Here is a 19,275-nt window from a genome sequence, read left to right as displayed (position 1 = left end):
CCTATGTTCTAACTTAACCTCTGACAAGTTGCTTGCTGTGTGACCTTGGACAAGTCCCTTAACTTCTCTGTGCCTCAGTTGCCTCATCTGTAAAATGGGGCTCCCTCCAACTTGGGCTGTGAGCACCAACGCTTATAGCAGTGTTTGACACATAGTAAATGCGTAACTTATATCTTTAAACAGAAAAGTAAGTGCTTAGTAAACAGCAGTGCTTGATTGAAACTCCCTGGTTTAACTTCCAAATATGGTGGGAGTAGTAGTTCTTTATTTCTATTTGTTGTGGTATTTTATTAAGCACTTACTGTATGCCACATGCTGAGGTAGGCACGTGATAATCAGGTTGGACATACCTTCTCCTTGTGCCTTGATAATAATGATGATGGTATTTAAGTGCTTACTTATGTGCCGAGCACTGTTCCAAACGCCGGGCTAGAGACAAGGTAATCAGGTTGTCCCACATGGGACTCACAGTCTTAATCCCTATTTTACAGTTGAGGCAACTAAGGCACAGAGAAGTTAAGTGACTTGCCCAAGGTCACACAGCAGACAAGTGGCGGAGCCCGGATTGGAACCCATGACCTCTGACTTCCAAGCCCGGGCTTTTTCCACTAAGCCACGTTGCTTGATGATCCTTAGTCCCTTCATGCCTCTGGCCTGGACCGCCTTCCCTCCTCAAATCCAACAGACAATTACTCTCCCACCTACAAAGCCTTATTGAAGCCACATCTCCTCCAAGAGGCCTTCCCAGACTAAACCCCTCTTTTCCTCATTTCTCATTCCCTTCTATGTCACCCTGACTTGCTCCTTTAACTCTTCCCCCCCCTCCCAGCCCCACAGCACTTGTGTACATATCTGTAATTTTATTTATTTGTATTGATGTCTGTCTCCCCCCAACCCCCCACAGACTGTAAGCTCATTGTGGACAGGGAATGTGACTGTTTATTGTATTCTCCTAAACTCTTAGTACAGGGTTCTGCACACAGTAAGCACTCAATAAGTGCGATTCAATGAATGAATGAGCTAGTAGTAATAGTAGGAGAAGCAGTAGGTATTTACTGTGTGCTCACTGCTGCTTTGCACCATCTTAAGCAGTCAATGCTCTGTGGGCCATAAGCTTTAGGGCTACATTGTATACAAAGAGTAAAATCCCATTTTCACACTTTCCTGGAGGCTAAAAGGAAGAGGGATGTTTTAAATGACAGGGAAAATGCAAATTGAAGGAAATGGTAAATTCTTTAGGGTATTCATTCAATAGTATTTATTGAGCACTTACTGTGTGCAGAGCACTGTACTAAGAGCTTGGAATATACAAATCGGCAACAGAGACAGTCCCTGCCCTTTTGACGGGCTTACAGTCTAATCGACTGGCGGGTATTGCTTGGCCTCACTGAGAATAGGCTGAAGTTGCTGGTTTGGTGGGTCCATTGAAAGGTGGTTTAGCTGGCTTCTGAAAATTTAATGGCAATCTAAAGCCAAAGGGAAAACATAAAATTCTGGTCACTCGATGCAGAGTTTCAGTGTGTTTTCCAGCTGAAGATGTTGCCCAGCTTGGTTTTCTTAAGTGGAATGTTGTGTATTTTAAATAGTCTTAGAGACTGTGCCTTGGAACTGACTGTTCTTTTAGGGTCCATGGTGAAGTTTTCCTACAAAATACAGTTGATTCACTAGCCTTGATGAGACAATCTCTCTCTGTCTCTGTCTCTTTCTTTTCCTCCCTCTTTTTAATGGTTAAGCTTTTACTATGTGTTAAGCATTATTCTAAGCCCTGGATAATAATCAGATAATCAAGTTGGATCCAGTCCCTGTCCCACATAGGGCTCACAGTCTGAGTCAGAGGAAGGAGGATTCAACCCCCATTTTACAGATGAAATAACTGAGGCACAGAGATGTTAAGTGACTTGTCCAAGGTCACATGGCTGACAAGTGGCAGAGATGGAACTACAACTCAGGTCCCTTGACTCCCAGGCCTGTGCTTTTTCCACCAAACTAGGCTGCTTCTCTTCTCTAGTTTATCAGGTAGGCAGAGAAAATTTCTCTCAGTGAAATTGTCTCCCTCTGAACCTCATCGCCCTCACCTCCCCACACTGACCCTTTTTCATCTACCTTTCTCATCTAATGGAGGGAAGGAAGCCCATGGGACAGTGGCAGGAAGTTTGGCAGGTGGAGCAAACGGCAGGGGGCCCTGAGGGAAGTTTACATGAAATTCCAAGACTTATATCAAGCTGTAAAGAAATAAGTTGAAGTTTTTCAAACTGGTGGTTTGGGGAGAATTGTAAGGCACTCAAACACTCTCCCCTCCACTTAAAAGCGGGTGGGGGGGGGGGAGTCTCAGCATACCTCCCGACCTCTGACCTCCTTGGATCGTGAGCAAAAGGAAGGCCCCTTGGGGTCAGCTCCTTCTGACCCTGCCTTGATTTTTTTTTTGACCCTGGAAAGCCGCCCACCAGGCCACACTGAGTTATTTTAGGTTTTTGATGGAGGAGTGCTGTGGGATCTCAGCAGTCCCCATGGAGACAAAAATGTTGGCAAACCACTGCTGTCCTCTCCTCCAGTTCTCTCTTTGACCCCCTCCAATCTGGTTTCCATCCCCTTCACTATACAGAAGCCACCCTTTCAGATGATCTCCTTCTTGCCAAATCCAGTGGTCTCGAATCCATCCTAATCCTCCTCGACCTCTCAGCTGCCTTCAACACTGTGGACCATCCCCTTCTCCTGGAATCATTATGCATGGCTCAGTGGAAAGAGCACGGGCTTTGGAGTCAGAGGTCATGAATTCGAATCCCAGCTCTGCCACTTGTCAGCTATGTGACTGTGGGCAAGTCACTTAACTTCTCTGTGCCTCAGTTACCTCATCTGTAAAATGGGGATTAAGACTGTGAGCCCCACGTGGGACAACCTGATTCCCCTCTGTCTACCCCAGCTCTTAGAACAGTGCTCAGCACACAGTAAGCGCTTAACAAATACCAACATTATTATTATTATGCAACCTTGCCTTCATTGACACTATCTCCTGGTTCTCTTATCACTCTGATTGCTCATTCCCAGTCTCTCTTGCGGACTCCTCCTCTGCCTCTCCCACCCTGCTGTGGGTGTTCATTTCCCAAGTTCATTTGTGGGTCCCCTCTGTTCTCCAACTACACTCAGTTCCTTGGAGAACTCAAAATCTATAAATCTACATCTCCAACCCTGATCTCTCTATTTCTCTGCAGTCTTGCATTTCTTCCTGCATTGAACATCTCTACTTGGATGTCCTCCCATCCCCTCAAACTTACCATATCCAAAACAGAACTCCTTATCTTCCCACACACACCCTGTCTGTCCCCTGACTTTCCCATCACTGTAGACAGCACCACCATCCTTTCTGTCTCACAAGCCCGTAACCTTTGTGTTATCCTTGACTCCTCTGTTTCATTCAACCCACATATTCGACCTCTCACTAAATCCTGTTCAACCTTCACAACATTGTTAAAATCTGCTCTTTCCTCTCCATCCAAGCTGCTACCAAGTTAATACAAGCACTGCCTTATCCCCTCTTGATTGCTGTATCAGCCTCCTTGCTGACCTCCCTGCCTCTTGTCTCTCCCGACTCCAGTCCAGTCTTCACTCCGTATCATTTTTCCACAAAAAATGTTCAGTCATGTCTCCCCACTCCTCAAGAACCTCCAGTGGTTGCCCATCCATCTCCATATCAAACAGAAACTCCTTACCATTTGTTTTAAAGCTCAACACCTTGCCCCCTCCTACCTCACCTAGCTACTCTCCTAGGAAAACCCAGCCCACTCACTTCACTCTAATACCAATCTACTTACTGTACCTCGATCTTGTCTATCTTGCCTCTAATGTCTTGCCCATGTCGTGCCTCTGTCCTGGAACACCCTCCTTCTTCTTATCCAACAGACATTTATGCTCTCTTTCTTCAAAGCCTTATTGAAGGCACATCCCCTCCAAGGGGCCTTCCGTGACTAGCCCTCTTCCTTTTCTTCCACTCCCTTCTGCATTGCCCTTACTTGCTCCCTTTATTCATTCCCATTCACAGTCCCATAGCACTTATGTACAAAGCTCTAGGCTGTAAGCTTGTTGTGGGCTGGGAATGTGTCTGTTACATTGTTATATTGTAGTCTCCCAAGCGCTTAGTACAGCGCTCTGCACACAGTAAATCCTCAATAAATACAATTGTAGGTTAATGAAGACCGTGCATTCTTCTTCCTCCATTATCTCAGTAAAATTCTGTCCTTCCTCCTACGAGTACCAGCGCTGTGCCTTGAGGCAGGGCAGAGGGAAAACAAAATGATAATAACTCTTTGAGACAAAATAATGACTCTTTGAGACCAAAAGCTTTGTGTTTCTGGTGAGAGATCTGGTCTGGTTTGGGTACCACGTTGCCAAGCCTGGGATTTCATCCAACTTCTCCCTGAGGGAGGAGAAGAATCCAAGTGGAGGGGTGGAGAGTGTGTGTGTATGTGTGTTTGCGTGTACATTCGCACGCACCTCGAAAGTCAAGGGAGCCGAGTTGTAATCCTGTTGCTGTCACTTCAGGGGGGATCCCTTCTGGGAGATTTCTGAGGCCGGGAGATTTACCCACAGTGACAGAAAACGGATGCCTAAACTTTGGGTCACTCTACAAGTTCAGATCACAAGGCTGAGTGATGGGCAGGGATTGTCTGTCTTTATTGCTGAATTGTACTCTCCAGGCACTTAGTACAGTGCTCTGCACACAGTAAGTGCTCAATAAATATGACTGAATGAATTAATCTGTTGCTACATGTGTTTGCTTCCTTTGGAGAGTATCATCTTGACTCATGAGAGAACAGCAGGGCCAATGCTCAGCCCTTCCTTGATTCCTGCTTTATGGTCCTGTGGTAACTGGGTAGGCCTAAGGCTACTGAGCGGGGTACCACAAAGTGAATCCAACTTCATGGACAGAGATCCTCCTGGTTAGCCAATTCTTCTCCAAAGATTGACCATTTTTGAGGTGGCTTATCAGAGCAAATCAGAGCAACTCTTCCTTTTCTCAAGTGTGCTCAGGCTCTGTTTCAGCACTGCTAGTGAAGAGGAACGAGGTAGGGGAAGAGGCAGGTTGGGACTCTCTTGGCAGCCAGATCAGGGGCAAGCGTTCTGGGGTTCAGAACGGCCACCCTGCATCTCTTCCTTCCCTCCCCCCTCCCCTTCCCCACAGAGCTGGAGACAGATACAGGGTCCTGGTCCAGGCTGAGGATCCTGTGAGGGCGCCCTCTTGGCCACATCCTACCTGCCTCCTCCTCTCCCCCTTCCATCTTCCGGCAGTTTCTGCTATTCCTTTTCCCAAAATATCTGCTTTTGTTACAGAAAGAACCCCGGAGTTGATTGCCAGGAGATCTGGGAAACAGAATGGTGCTACTATGAGAAGCAAATTAAAATGAGTGTTGAGTGCCTACTGTATCCCCTCATGCCTCCTTCTCCCCCTCTTTCCCTCTTCCTGGTTCAAAGCCAGAGGGAATTACATCATTGCTCTGAGGGATTCCCAGGCAGATTTTGCCTACCAAGGGCAGATCGTAAACCTAAGATTTACCATAAGGATGCTTTGCTTTTTGTCCTTGGAGTCGTAGTTTTAGCAAGCCCCAGAACTCTCGTGTATCCCTCTGCAGAAACTCCCTCCTGTCGTCTTGGGGAAATTTCAGAGGACACTTCTGCCGAGGGCAGAAATGGGGAGGTTCTTGGTAAGAAAACCTCTCTGTTGCCCATAGGACAGTCTGAAGAAAAGTGACCTAGGTCAGGGCCAACCTCCAGCCTGGGCAAGATAACCCAATGCCTCCTTATTTCCCCTTAATCCCCAAATTGGGCCTCCCTGGATTTATGCTGACAGGGGATAGGGAAGTGTAGCTGGCCATAAGGAGGAAGGAAGCACAAGAGTAGGCAAACCCAGCAGCTGCTCCCAGCTGGCAGTATCTCCCCCTCTCAGCCAAGTTGGGCCCAGCTTTAAAAAAATTGTGGTGGTATGCTGCGTTTGGACACTGTATCTGAGACATCCAGAGGCAGGACGTGGGGGATAGGTTGGCAGCAAGATAGACAAAACTGAGGTACAGTGAGTAGGTTGGCATAAGAGGAGCGAGGTGTGCGAGCTGGGTTGTAGTAGGTGATTGAGTGCTTTAAAGCTGATAGTAACGAGTTTCTGTTTGATGCGGAGGAGGATGGGTAACCACTGGAGATCCTTTGAGGAATGGGGAAACATGGATTAAATGTTTCACTGTGAGCCCATTGTTGGGCAGGGATTGTCTCTATCTGTTGCCGAATTGTACATTCCAAGTTCTTAGTACAGTGCTCTGCACACAGTAAGTGCTCAATAAATACAATTGAATAAAAAATGACCTGGGCAGCAGAGTAAAGTGTGGACTAGAGTGGGGAGAGACAGGAGGCAGGAACATCAGCAAAGAGGCTAATGAAGTAATCAAAGCAGGGTATGATAAGTATGCAGATTAATGTGGTAGCAGTTTGGGTGGAGAGGAAAGGCTGGATTTTAGCGATGTTGTGAAGGTTGAACCAACAGGATTTAGTGATAGATTACATAGGTTGGAAGAGTGGAGTCAAGGATAATGCAAGGTTATGGGTTTGTGAGACAGGAAGGGTGGTGGTGCAGTCTAGAGTGATGGGAATATTAAGGGGAGGACAGGATTTTAGAGTGGCAAGATAAAGTCTGTTTTGGACATTTTAAGTTGGAGGTCATGAGGGGGCATCCAAGTAGAGATGCTTTGAAGGCAGAAGGAAATGCGAGTGTAGAAAGGGAGAGTGATCAGGGCTGGAGGTGTAGAGTTGTGAATCATCTGCATAGAGATAGTTGTTGAAGCCGTGTTAGTGAATGAGTTCTCCCAGAGAGTGGGTGTAGATGGTGAATAGAAGGGGAACCAGATCTGAACCTTAAGGGACACCCACAGCCAGGGAGTGGGAGGCAGAGGAGGAGCCCATGAAAGAGACTGAGGATGAGTGGCCAAAGAGACAGAAGAAGAACCAGGGAGAGGCAGGAAGCCGAGGATGGATAAAGAAATTATCTTAAAGCACATTTCTTCTCGGGAGCAGTAGTATATCCCACTGTGGCAGTCACCATGACTAACCTAGGAGGAGGACTGTTTGTTTGCTATCCTTCTGAGGAGGAATAAAGGCCTAAGGTGGTAGAGTTGAGCCTGGAACCTAGCTGCCCTAATTCTCAGGCTGCAGTGCTCTCTCCACACTCCAAAACCTCCAAGCTGTAACCTGACACAAGAGAAGAGGTTACCTAACAGTTCTTCAGATCTGCTGGCTGATTGTGCAGCACTTGGTGGCCACAACCTTTGGATGAGAGTTCTGCCCCGACTTGTTGTTGTTCAGCCGGTTAAGGGGAGAGGGTGGGAGCCACTGAACAAGAGCATTGCAGGGAGCCTGGTTCTCTGCTTCACTTACTTTCTCTTTCCCCAGCCCCACGTTTCACCAACTCACAGGCAGCAAGGTGAAGCAGTGTAGGTTTCTACTGGAAACACTGATCTCATTGCCCCTCTGCCTGCTGCCAAATGTGTATTAGAATAGCTTTGGCATGAGTTTTAGAGTGTGATATCTGGAAGATTCATTCCTTTTCAAATGTCTAGTAGGTTTTTCTTTTCTGAGGGGATTTTCCTTTTCCCTTCTCTGTAGAGTCAGGAATTTCCTTAGGTAACCCACACCCCGCATCAACTCTTGCTTATGTCTTGAGTTCAAGTGCCACCATTCTTGCTGCAGCAATATCAAAAATCAAGATTAAGATATTTTTAAGCAAGACTGCCTTCATAATGGTAGATATGCCAGTAGATAGCAGTGCATTCAATAATATTTATTGAGTGCTGAAATGTACAATTGGGCAACAGATATAGACCATCCCTACCCAAAGACGGGCTCACAGTCTAAACAGGGAAGTCAGTCAGCAAAGCAAAACAAAACAAAAAAAAAAAACACAAGACATCATCATAAGATAAACAGAATCAAGGAGATATACACCTTAACAAAATAAATAGAGTAATAATATATACAAATGAGCACAGTGCTGAGGGGAGGGGAATGGCAGCGGGGAGGGGAGGGGGAGCAGAGGGAAAGGCGGGGCTCAGTCTGGGAAGGCCTCCTGGAGGAGGTGAGCTCTCAGTAGGGCTTTGAAGAGGGGAAGAGAGTTTGGCGGATGTGAGGAAGGAGAGCATTCCAGGATAGTGGTAGGACGTGGGCCAGGGGTTGACGGGATAGGTGTGAACGGGGGACAGTGAGAAAGTGAGCGGCAGAGGAGAGAAGTGTACGGGGTGGGCAGTAGAAAGAGAGAAGGGAGGTGAAGTAGGAGGGGGCAAGGTGATGGAGAGTTTTTGTTTTGTGCGAAAGTTGATAGGCAACCACTGGAGGTTTTTGAGGGGAGTGACATGCCCAGAGCGTTTCTGTAGGAAGATGATCCGAGCAGCGGAATGAAGAATAGACTGGAGTGGGGAGAGACAGGAGGACGGGAGATCCAAGAGGAGGCTGACAGCTATGATATTGACCATTTGTTTAGCTATTTACCTCATTTGCAAAGGGCAGAAAAGACTAATGTTTCCAGAGAAGCAATGGCTAGACAAACATTGTTGCACAAAAAGAAAGACTAAAATATTGCAATGTTTTTGAAATTTAAGCTTGATTTTTAGCTCTAGTTTAAAAACAGTGAAAATCCTATAGTTATCCTTTAATAGTCATAATGGCATTCATTGAATGCATACTGGATGCAACATACTATACTAAGCATTGGGAAAGTGTATCAGAAAAAAATATTTCCTGCCCACAAGAAACTTACACTTTTGAGGGGTGGGGGAGACACAGACATAAAAATAGTTGCAAAAAAGTGTGATAAGAGTAAAATAATTGTGCAGGTGAATAAATATATCCAAGTGTTGAGGATGGGTATAAATAACTGTGTGAATGTTAGAGATAGCTGGTGGACTTATGGGATTTGGGGTAGCGGGAATTAATTGGGGAAGACTTGCTGGAGGATGTGAGATTTTAGTAGGCTTCATATTTGGGAAGGGCTTGGTCTGTCTAATTTGATCAGAGAGGGCATTCTGGGTGGTGGGGGAAGAAGCTGGGGGATGGGTATTTTTGTCTGAATGGAGCAGTCTTTCTTGATTTTGTTGTGGAATCATAAAAATATGCCTGGCAGGTCTGTGTATTGCAGTCCTCCAAATCAATTCTAATTTCAGTCCCCCATTTCCTGCCCATAATGAGCTCATATATCTATAAATGATGTATTATAAATTACTTATATTAATATCTGCCTCCCCCTCTGGACTTTATAAACTTGTGGGCAGGGAACGTGTCTACCAACTCTTATTTTGTACCCTCCCAAACACTGCCCTTTGTCAGCTGTGTGACTGTGGGCAAGTCACTTCACTTCTCTGTGCCTCAGTTCCCTCATCTGTAAAATGGGGATGAAGACTGTGAGCCTCACGTGGGACAACCTCATTCCCCTGTATCTACCCCAGTGCTTAGAACAGTGCTCTGCATGTAGTAAGCACTTAACAAATACCAACATTATTATTAGTATAATGCTTTGTGCACAGTAAATGCTCAATACAATGGCAGTGGTAGACACAATTCTTGTCCCCTCTAGATTCTCCTTCCCCTCCCTCTCCCCCCTCCCCCAAAACTGTAAGGTCATTGTGGACAGGGAATCTATCTGTTAATTGTTGCATTGTGCTTTTCAAAGTGCTTAGTACAGTGCTCTGCACACAGTAAGCGCTCAAATATGAATGAATGAATGAATGTACATCCACAAGGAGCTTACAGTCTGAAGGGGCGCTTACTCTCCCTTTTCTCTCTTGCTCATCTTGACAAGTTTAGTTGACCATGTTGTTTTTGAGGCTTAGCTGTAGGGAATGACATCGAAGTTTTCCTGGCAGTCCTTGTACTGATTTAGAGCTTGGTCTGGAGAACTCTGAGGGCTTGATGCCAGACTCCTTTCCAGGTCGCAGGAATCTCTCAAGGACTTTTTTTCATTAACACTTGATGCACCCTTTCCCGGAATTTCCAAAATTCCACCTTCCCGCTGCCCAATTCACAGGTTCATGGAGACACCCATAAGTTGGCAGTGAAAATCAGTGGCCTGAAGAAGTCCAAGACCAGTGCTAAGGGAAGCAGATGCAGCTTGCATTAAAAGCCTTGTCTTTCTGCAGTTTGATTTCTTCGTGGCTGTGGGCTTCCGGATCCATGGTCATTGGTGCAGCTGACTTTTTGCAGTTACTGGCGAAGTGCGAAGTTTAGTTTCTGGCATGTGTAGTCAGTTTGCCAGAGCTGCTCATTTAACTATCCTTCTCGTTTCCTTGCAGGCACCTCTCTACTGTGTTTGACTGGTAATTCTGGCTGCTTCAGTCACCACGTGTGTAAAACGGATCTCATACGGTCATGGCAGACGAAGACCTTATTTTCCCCCTGGAGGGCATCGACAATGGAAAATCACTCCATTCTGGCCACGAATGCTATGCTGATGGAGACAGTGATGAGGACGATAATTTCTATATCTGCCCCATTACAGATGACCCAATATCGAATAAGATCGCAATTTCTAAAGCCTCTAACTACTACAGCAACCTAGCCAAAAACGAGCAGTATGGATCCAGTTCTTCCCCAGGAAATTCGTTCCATTTTAAGGTGAGCAGCTGTTGGGACTCCCATCGCAATAACAGGAACCAGATGCCAAGGAGAGCAAACTCTCGCTTGTTCAAATGTTCATTAAGTTGATAAAAGAGCTAGGCTGAAGGTTTAGAATTTGCTTCCCTTTCTGTAATTGTGATTCTATTAAATTTCATCTGTTAAATTTCCCACCGGATTGGCTATCAACTGGCAAATTTATTTCCTGCCCCTTGAGTCTTGGCCTAGTGTAAAGAGCATGGCCTTGGAGTCAGGAGATGGGTTGGTATCCCAGCCCTGACACTTGCCTGCTGTGTGACCATGGGTGAGTCACTTAACTTCTCTGTGCCTCCATTTCCTCATCACTAAAATAAGGATAAAATGCCTGTTCTTCCTCCCTTTTAAACTGGGGGCCCTGTGTGGGGCAGGGTCAGTCCCATGTGACTGGCTTGTATCTACCCCAAAATGTGGACACTTTGAAAGCGCTTAAGAAAAAACATTATTGTTAATAAATGAGATCAGTTAATAAGAAGCATCTGCACCCCTGTGACTCATTACCTAACGATTAATGGAAGAATGTGGTGGCCATTATATTTGCTCTGAATTATTTGTGTGGTGATACATTTTGTCCACATAATGAGTGATTTAGATAACCTCCTCCTTCCCCCCCCAAAGGCTCTATCATATGAATCAGTTGGAAGTGAATTCACTCTCCCTTTCCTCTCCCAAACAATTCAGAATGGTTAAAACCCTTTGGTAGTATGGCCTTTCTCTAAAATGTAAATGAACCATTCCCTTGAGTTTTGGGAGTAAACACTTATTTTGGGTATTTGGACACTTTTCATGTTTGCTAATGATTCACTCACTCTAGAGGCCAACTAGTGATTTTTGGAAGGGTTACAATGCAGACTTAAAGTGAATTTAAGTTTATTGTTTATTGTCTTAATATAGTTCTGGCTTAGATGAAAGGATTGTTATATTAATCAGTCAGTAGTGATTGATTGAGAAGCACTATGGTTTAATGGATAGAACACAGGCCTGGGAGTCAGAAGTACCTGGGTTCTAATCCTGGCTCTGACACATGTCTGCTGATCTTGGGCAAATCACTTAACTTCTCTGGATCTCAGTTACCTCATCTGTAAAAAGGGGATTAAGATTGTGAGCCCCATGTGGAAAATGGACTGTTTCCAATCTGCTTTTCTTGTGTCTACCCCAGCACTTAGAAGAGTGTTTAGCACATAGTAAGCGCTTAATGAGAACCATTATTGTTATTATTATTAGTGTTTATTGAGCACCTACTGTTTTGCTTCATCAATGGTATTTATTGAGTGCATACTATGTGCAGAGCACTGTACTAAGCACGTGGGAAATGCAGTAGGATTAGTGGACTTGAACCCTATCCTCAAATATTTTGTAATCTAGCAGGGGAGACAGACACTAAAATAAATTTCAGGTAATTTTCAGGTAAGGAAAAAGGTTAAGGGGATATGTACATGAGTTATTGCTTTTAACAGTGGGGTATGTAAGATTCGTGTAAAAGGGCTACAGGAAGTTGTGAATACTTAAAAGCTTAGATGGCACAGAAATGCCGAACAGGCAGTAGGAGGATATAAGCAAAGTGGATTAAAAATTATTTGGGGAAGGCCTCCTGAAGGGTTTTTAATCCAGGTAAAGCTGGGAAAGCTGTGGCCTGTATAATTTGAAGGGGGAGGGTGTTCCAGGCAACGGGTGGGGGGAAGTGTGAGCAACAGATTGGCAATGGGAGAGAGAGAGAGCTGGGGGACTGGTTAGAGAAGAGAGTAGGGGAGAGAGTGCCATTTGTGATTTTTTTTTTTTGAGGAATGGGGAGAGGCGTGCGGAATGACATTTTAGAAAAGACTTGACAGCAGACTGAGAAGTGGACTGGAGGCAGAGAGAAAAGAGTTAGGGTCTGATGCAGAAGACAAGCCAGAATTTGACAAGCACCTGGATCAGCATAATGGATGGAGAGGGAAGGGCAGATCATGAAATTATCGTAGAGGAGTAACTGACAGGATTTGGTGACCGACTGAATACTGAGTTGAAAGAAAGGGAGGAGTTGAGGATGATGCCAAGATTTCAGGACTAAAATGGAGAGGATGGTGATGGAAAAGTTAGGAGAAGAGGGAAGATTAGGCATTTAGTGCCAGGAGGATATCCTTGCAGAGAGAACCTGGAGGCCAGGAGGAGATATGAGATTGTAGGGAAGGAAGGATGTTGGGGCTAGTAAGGTAGATTTAGGAGACATGGGGAAACCAAAGGAGTAAATGAATTCCCCAAGAAAGGGAGTCTAAAGTGAGAAGAGGCCCAGAATGGATCCCTGATACCACAGCCCCTCCGCCATAGGGGCTGGAGGCAGAGGAAAAGCCTGAGAATGATCGACCAGAGAAGAAAAAGGGGGAAAAAAGAACTCTGTCAGAACCAAGGTTAGATAATGTTTCCAAGGAAATGGTGTGAGGTGTTGAAGGCAGCCAAGCAGTTGAGGAGAATCAGGATAGAGAAGAGTTTGTAAGATTTGACAAAAAGGGGGTCAGGGTGGACTTTGGAGAGAGTGGTCTCTTTGGAGTAGAAGGTCAAGAAGAGAGTTGGAGATGAGGAAGTGGAGACTGTGGGTCTAAACAACACATCTGAGGAACTTGGGCAGAAATGGGAGGAGGTAAATGGAACACTACAGGGTACTGTGGGATACAGAGAAGGTATTTTTAGCATAGAAGAGACTTGAACATGTTTGAAGGCAGAGAGGAAGGGACCTTCAGAGAGAGCTGTTGAAGATGGTAGGGAGAGAGGGATGAAGAGTGGGCACAAGTGTTTTTAGAAGAGAATCATTGTCCTACAGACAACAGCAGCATCATCTCTGAATACAAAGGAGTGCAAAGAAAGGGATAAGGGAGAAAGGACATTATTGACAGTAACTGAATATGCATCAGTTGTTAAATTTAGTTCTGATCTGGCCTTCCAGGGAATAAAGCTGAGTGCAAAGCACTCAGAAGCTTCCCTTTGTGACTCTGTTTTGAATCAGTCAGTAAGTTGTTTTGTATTTATTGAGTACTTACTGTGGGCCGAACACTGTACTGAGCGCATGGGAGAGTACAGTATCTTCCAATCAAATGAGACAAACTCTGAACTATTTTCATCAGCTAACTGAGGCTGTATGAGTGGCCAGCACAGTATATGCAGTGTATGGTCCATGGGTCAAATATTCAAATGTGAGCTTATTTGATTGAGTTGTCTTTCAACAGCTAAAAGCGTGCACACCTCGTTTTCCCAACAAGCATAAAAACTTGGCATTTATACTTTAGAGCAGACAGCATCTACGGATTAAATATTGTTTGGAATTGTTTAGAATATTACTGCATTTCCTCTGGCACCCTGACATTGTATTTCCTGTCATGCATGTATATGGAGTTCTGCAATTTGTCTCCCTAGACATCAGATTGCCTACTATTGCCCAGATGTTAGTTTGCAAACAGTCTTAACATTTCAGCTTTCTCTGCCTGGTGATAGAGTGGCATCTTGGAACCAAGACATATGAAAAACATTATTTAAACAGCCCATTCAACAGTCTGATTAATTGCTTTCTTGAAAGCTGATTCTTAAAATGTAGACACATTTTAAAAAGTTATCCAAAGAGAAGGGAGAATTCATGAAACAGAACAGAAACAGTTCAGATAAGTACAGCATGGAAAGCTAAATCTCTATGTATATTGACTAAATAAATAAGATCTCCCATTAATAGTAATAGGGGGTGTTAATTCTGTTTGGAAGCATAATTAAATCTATTCAGAGGTATAGAGAAGTAGGAATTGAATAGAACAATATCATTGAGGATTTATTTGACCAGTGATAGTTGTAAAGTGTCTCAGTAACCTTGGATAGAGCCACTCATTATCCAAGGACAGTAACAGTTTATGTTGGCGAGAGATAAAGGATGCTGTTGCCACTTATTTTATAATTTGTGAAGCTCTGACAGGGGGAAGATTAAGAAAATCTTCAAAATAATTGGAATTTATTTTTGAGTTAAAGAAGTTTTACTTGTAGTTGGATACATTCTCTTTTATACCTGCAACTCTCATTTGTTGGATATATTTGATAGCAAAAGTTTCTTAAATACAGTATTAAACTACCTCTTGATTTTTGTCTTGTCAAGCTGATTTTCTCTTTCTGAAACAAAAGTAATAGATGACCTAGTTTCTATTTAGATTTATGGTATCCATGATTGCTCATTTTCAGAGAGCAAGTTGTAGAAAGAAAAAGCAATTTCTTTTTCACTTTTCAACCCGATATATGATTGGATTTTTCATTTCAAACTTGTAGAGCAAAATCAGGTTTTACAGTGTGCTATATGGATCTCTGTTTAGGGAAGGTTAAAGTCAACTGGGTCTGTTTTTCCATAATCAACTCTAGGCATCCTTTCAATAGTGAAACACAAATATTTCTTCTCCAGCCTATCCTGTGTCATCTTTTCAAAAATACTTTGCTTTTTCTGTTTTTACATTTTATTCATAATGACAGTTTGAAAGTGTTAACTGCGTTTTAGTGTTGTTATGAAAATTAATCAGGGAAAGTGAATGATAGCATCTTTTGTTTTTCAGTTAAATGGCTCTTATTCTCTTTGAGGTTTCAAAAAACAAAATGAATTTGGCACTTGGAACATGATTGTTTAATTTGAAAGGAGAAGCGTTTATTATTATTAAGAAATGGAATACAAATCAGAACAGAGTTTTAGTTGGTGATGACAGTTTAAGAATTGCCATGCCCAGTCATGAGGTTAGTTAGTTAGAAGAGATTTAGTTAAATATTAAATTTTGTAGAGTATGATAAACATCTCTTGGTCTAGGCAGGGTAAAATCTCTAACTCAAGACTTCATCTGGGCTAAACAGTAATTGAACACAGACTTCTGTAATTTTTCAATCAGGGTGACATTTGGAAAGTGCAGACACTGAATTCCCAGCAAGAGTTGTGAGCCAAACTTTGCTTCCAAAATTCCAGTGATTAATTCTCTCTCTAGAAGATACCGTAAGGGAGAAGTTGGAATTTATTCTATAAATTTTCCTGGATTTGCAAATCCCACCAATTTCTCTTTCAGAATACATAAATTAGGGTGTAAGCTCTTTGTGGGCAAGGAATGTGCCTATCAGTCTCTTGTATTGTATTCTCCCAAATAGTACAGTGCTCTGTACTCAGCGCTCAATAAATACCATGGACTTACTGACTGGCCTGTTTGCAGGCTGTAGAGCTGGGTTTTATAGAGAATTAAAATGTCAGTCACAAGAGGTCTGAAATTTCTCTCTGAAGTGGCATGGGGCTGGACTGAAGCCATTGAAGAGGTGCCTGTATTGAGAGTATTTTTGTCCTGTCCCAGTTAGGTGGAAAAACAAATGGGGAAAAAGTGGGTAAAAGTCCTTAGCTGAGAGAGAAGTGTCAGTTCTGCAGATGGATAGCCATTTCTTGATAAGGCATGTCCTGGTTGATACTGACTAGTTCAGGGTGTTTCCCTCCTGGTTATGAGCTGACTCACAGGGGAAGAGCATTTTATCAGTGAATGTTGTTCAATAGATAGGCTAAGTGATAAACAACCTGGTTGACAATTAAGTAGGATATCGTGGCTGTGACAAGGAACAGGGAGATAGTGAAATGAAATAGGGACTTTAGCCAGGCCTGGAGGAGAAGAAAGGGAACAGTAAAGATAAACTTTAGTGTAGTGGTCCTAAAAGTGCAAAAAAAAAAGCAAAAACAAATTAGGGGAAAGAGAAAGTAGCAGTTGGGGAAGTACATCTACCACATTTCGATGTCTATTGAATTTTGACTAAAATGCCTTTTGAAAGTAGTTTGGACGTGGGCATCAGCTTGGCTAAAAGTTAAGAAGCAGTAGATTCTGTCAGGTTCCTAAACTCTCCTGCTTTTGAACATAATGGACAGCGCCAGTCTGATTTGCGCTTCTGATGATTTCTTGGCAGTGTTAATGGGATGGTCTGAAGTCTTTTGGGGTTCTATTTTTTCTGTTCATTTGAGAGCTGAGGAGAAGAATGTAGGAAGCTCTGCTCAAAGCTTTGTTAAAGCATTCTCACTCTCCGCAGTGTCAGCTTTCTAAATTTGACATTTAGTGCAAGTTCCCAAGAATATTTGTATTAAGTATATCACCCATCCTAAAGAAGAAACAGTTCAATGAAATCCTGAGTCCTGCAGGAAATCAGATAATTTGGCTTGTTGGACTGCCTTGTGGTGTTTCTTATGACCTGAGAGTTTTTAAAATTTCTGCAGGAAGCCTGGAAACATGCTATAGAGAAAGCTAAACATATGCCTGATCCCTGGGCTGAATTTCATCTTGAGGACATTGAAACACAGTGTGCTACTCGTCACAGGTCAGTAATTTTTCCATTTTAACACTGGCACCATATAGATCCTAGTATCAAGAAGCCAGTCCCCTGGGCTCCTGCAGTCTTTGTGCCTAAGTTAATATTCCCACTGGAACTAGGTACACACAACTAGTAGTTTACACATATTAGGTAAGACAGACCTGACCATCAGGGGCCTGGGGGCTCTTGGGGGAAGAAGTGAAAACAGCTCAGATTTCTCTGCATTGTTAATTTTAAACGAATAGCATTCAAAATAGAGACAACACAACATGCCAATCAGCACCTGTTCTTTTTTCAACACTAGCACACAGGTACTTGACATGAATTGTATCCACTCAAAGCAAGGACACAGATCCTGCCAGAGAATGACTGGAGGCAGGCACAACTTGGCTTGACACATTGGGAAAAACAAAGGGGAAAAACACTAGAAGCTGGTTGGAAAGCTGGCCCTCAAAATTGTACTCTCCCCTGCATAGGTATGTTGGGGACCAAAAGGTAGTGTTTCTACTCTCAAAGAGCCCAATTTGGTAATCCCAGAGATCTGAGCACCCTGCCAGAAATAGCCTCAGACTGGCTGAACGTGCAGAGTTACATGCAGTGGAGTAAAGGCGTTCCAGCCAGACCTTTAAAAAGGCCAATACAGGCATTAGGGTGAATGTGTTCCAGACAGCAGAACTCCCTCTCCAGATAAGTGCTTTGCAAGTCAAGGATTAGTGAAGAGCCCTGCTTGTTTTGTAACATGAGTAGCTGACTTTCCCAGTCTTGTTGCTCAGCTTCCTCCAGCCCCTCATATTTCTAGAGGAGCAGACTCCTCCTGCACTCAGGTTTTAAAATAAGACCAATGAAATCCTCCCCTCTTTGACCCAGTAGGTTTTCTGTGCAGCTGAGCAGGCCAATGACAGAATTCACAGCTGCCTTGACCAGCAATCTCTCTGCATCCTGGGCTTCCAGGCCCTTTCTAAAATTCTTTCCTAAATCCTCACCCTTCCAGGTGACCTTGAAAGCTAGTCTTCCTCATCTTGCGAGGTTTTTCCCTGGTGCGATATTTTACTGCTTTTGAAAAGGAAAATTCTTTTAGCAAAAAAAAGAAGTTTTATCTTTTGTATGAGTGAGCAGAAAGGAATGGCTTACTACGTGAAGAAGACTGGGCAAGGGGTCTGGAGTGTATGAGCTCATTTAGGAACCCATTATCCCAAGGGGCCCTACCCAGTTAGTGTGGTTCATTTCCATGCAGACTGTTTGGATGGGGCCTGGCTTGGGGGCCCGTGATTGGTGACTTTGAAGGAGCAGCTTGCTTGTAAAGACACAGCCCAAAGATGAAGAATTTGGGAAGATGAGAGAATGAAAATCACCGTAGTGCCCTAGTGGCAGAAATTGTCCACCCAAGGTATTTTTCCTCAGCCACACTTTCCAGCACTCAGCTGTCATGTGTCCACTGACACAGACCTCTCAGGTTGTGTGAGGCAAGCCAGAATTTTAATGGATGACCCACAGGTCTGATCCTGCCTTGCCTTGTGGCAACTTATCCCAGTGTGGTCAGTGGAGTGGAGTTGGTATCCCCGGGTATCCTAGGGAGGAAGGGTCTTGTGTCTTCCTGCTGCAAGGGTCTTGTGTCTTCCTGCTGCTCTCTAGTGACAGGCGCTGGGCGGGATCTGGTTCCGTAGGTACAATGCAGTCACTGGAGAATGGGTTGAAGATGAGGTCCTCATCAAAATGGCATCTAAGGTAAGGGAATGGCCTGCATTCTTCTTTGTGATCCTTGCCTTTACTTGAGTCCCGAGGGCTGTGATGGGGTGCATGGGTGACCCTCGCTGCCCTTGGAGCCCCTTTCTCCCCTAAAATCTTTCTTGCTATCACTGTTCCTGCCAGAGCCTCTGCTTTTGGAAAGTTAAAGCAGTTTATAAATCTTACAAGTAGTACCCTGGGGAAAACGCCCCAGTTTTGAAGCCAGTGAGAGGTAGCTGCTTCTGGATCATTTCCAAGAATAGAAATAATGCTTAGGAATAAGCCCAAGTGGAGTTGAACATCCTAAAAGTATGTTTCCATACTTTAAAGTAACCAAGGCAACCCTCACTGCTGATGACATCAGATTATGGCTAACCCAAACAGAATGATTGTCTAAGCAGTCTTTTTGGACCACAAGGCTGAAAGCGCCAAATATCTCCTTATATATAAATGAGTATTTATATTTTATAAATATATTTATATCCCCTGGGCAGAAGAGTCTTTTCCCTCCCCAGGGGGCCCCAACCAAAATCTTGGAGATCTTTAAGCTCGAAGAGAAAT

The 19,275-nt window shown here is 43.9% G+C and overlaps 1 protein-coding gene across 4 annotated transcripts in view; it reads left to right on the top strand.

The window, feature by feature from the left end:
- The window catches only part of EEF2K (eukaryotic elongation factor 2 kinase), a 50,409-nt gene that overhangs the window by 9,209 nt on the left and 21,925 nt on the right, over nt 1-19,275 (top strand). For all 4 annotated transcript variants that reach the window (XM_029056172.2, XM_029056180.2, XM_029056157.2 and 1 more), the window contains exons 2-4: nt 10,314-10,635; nt 16,895-16,995; nt 18,654-18,714. In XM_029056172.2, coding sequence (XP_028912005.1) covers nt 10,390-10,635; nt 16,895-16,995; nt 18,654-18,714 — 408 coding nt within the window. In that variant the 5' untranslated portion in view covers nt 10,314-10,389. The remainder of the gene's footprint in view (nt 1-10,313; nt 10,636-16,894; nt 16,996-18,653; nt 18,715-19,275) is intronic.

This window comes from Ornithorhynchus anatinus, chromosome 2, assembly GCF_004115215.2.
Source record: "Ornithorhynchus anatinus isolate Pmale09 chromosome 2, mOrnAna1.pri.v4, whole genome shotgun sequence".
Lineage (NCBI taxonomy): Eukaryota > Metazoa > Chordata > Mammalia > Monotremata > Ornithorhynchidae > Ornithorhynchus > Ornithorhynchus anatinus.
This window is presented reverse-complemented; position numbering and strand designations above follow the sequence as displayed.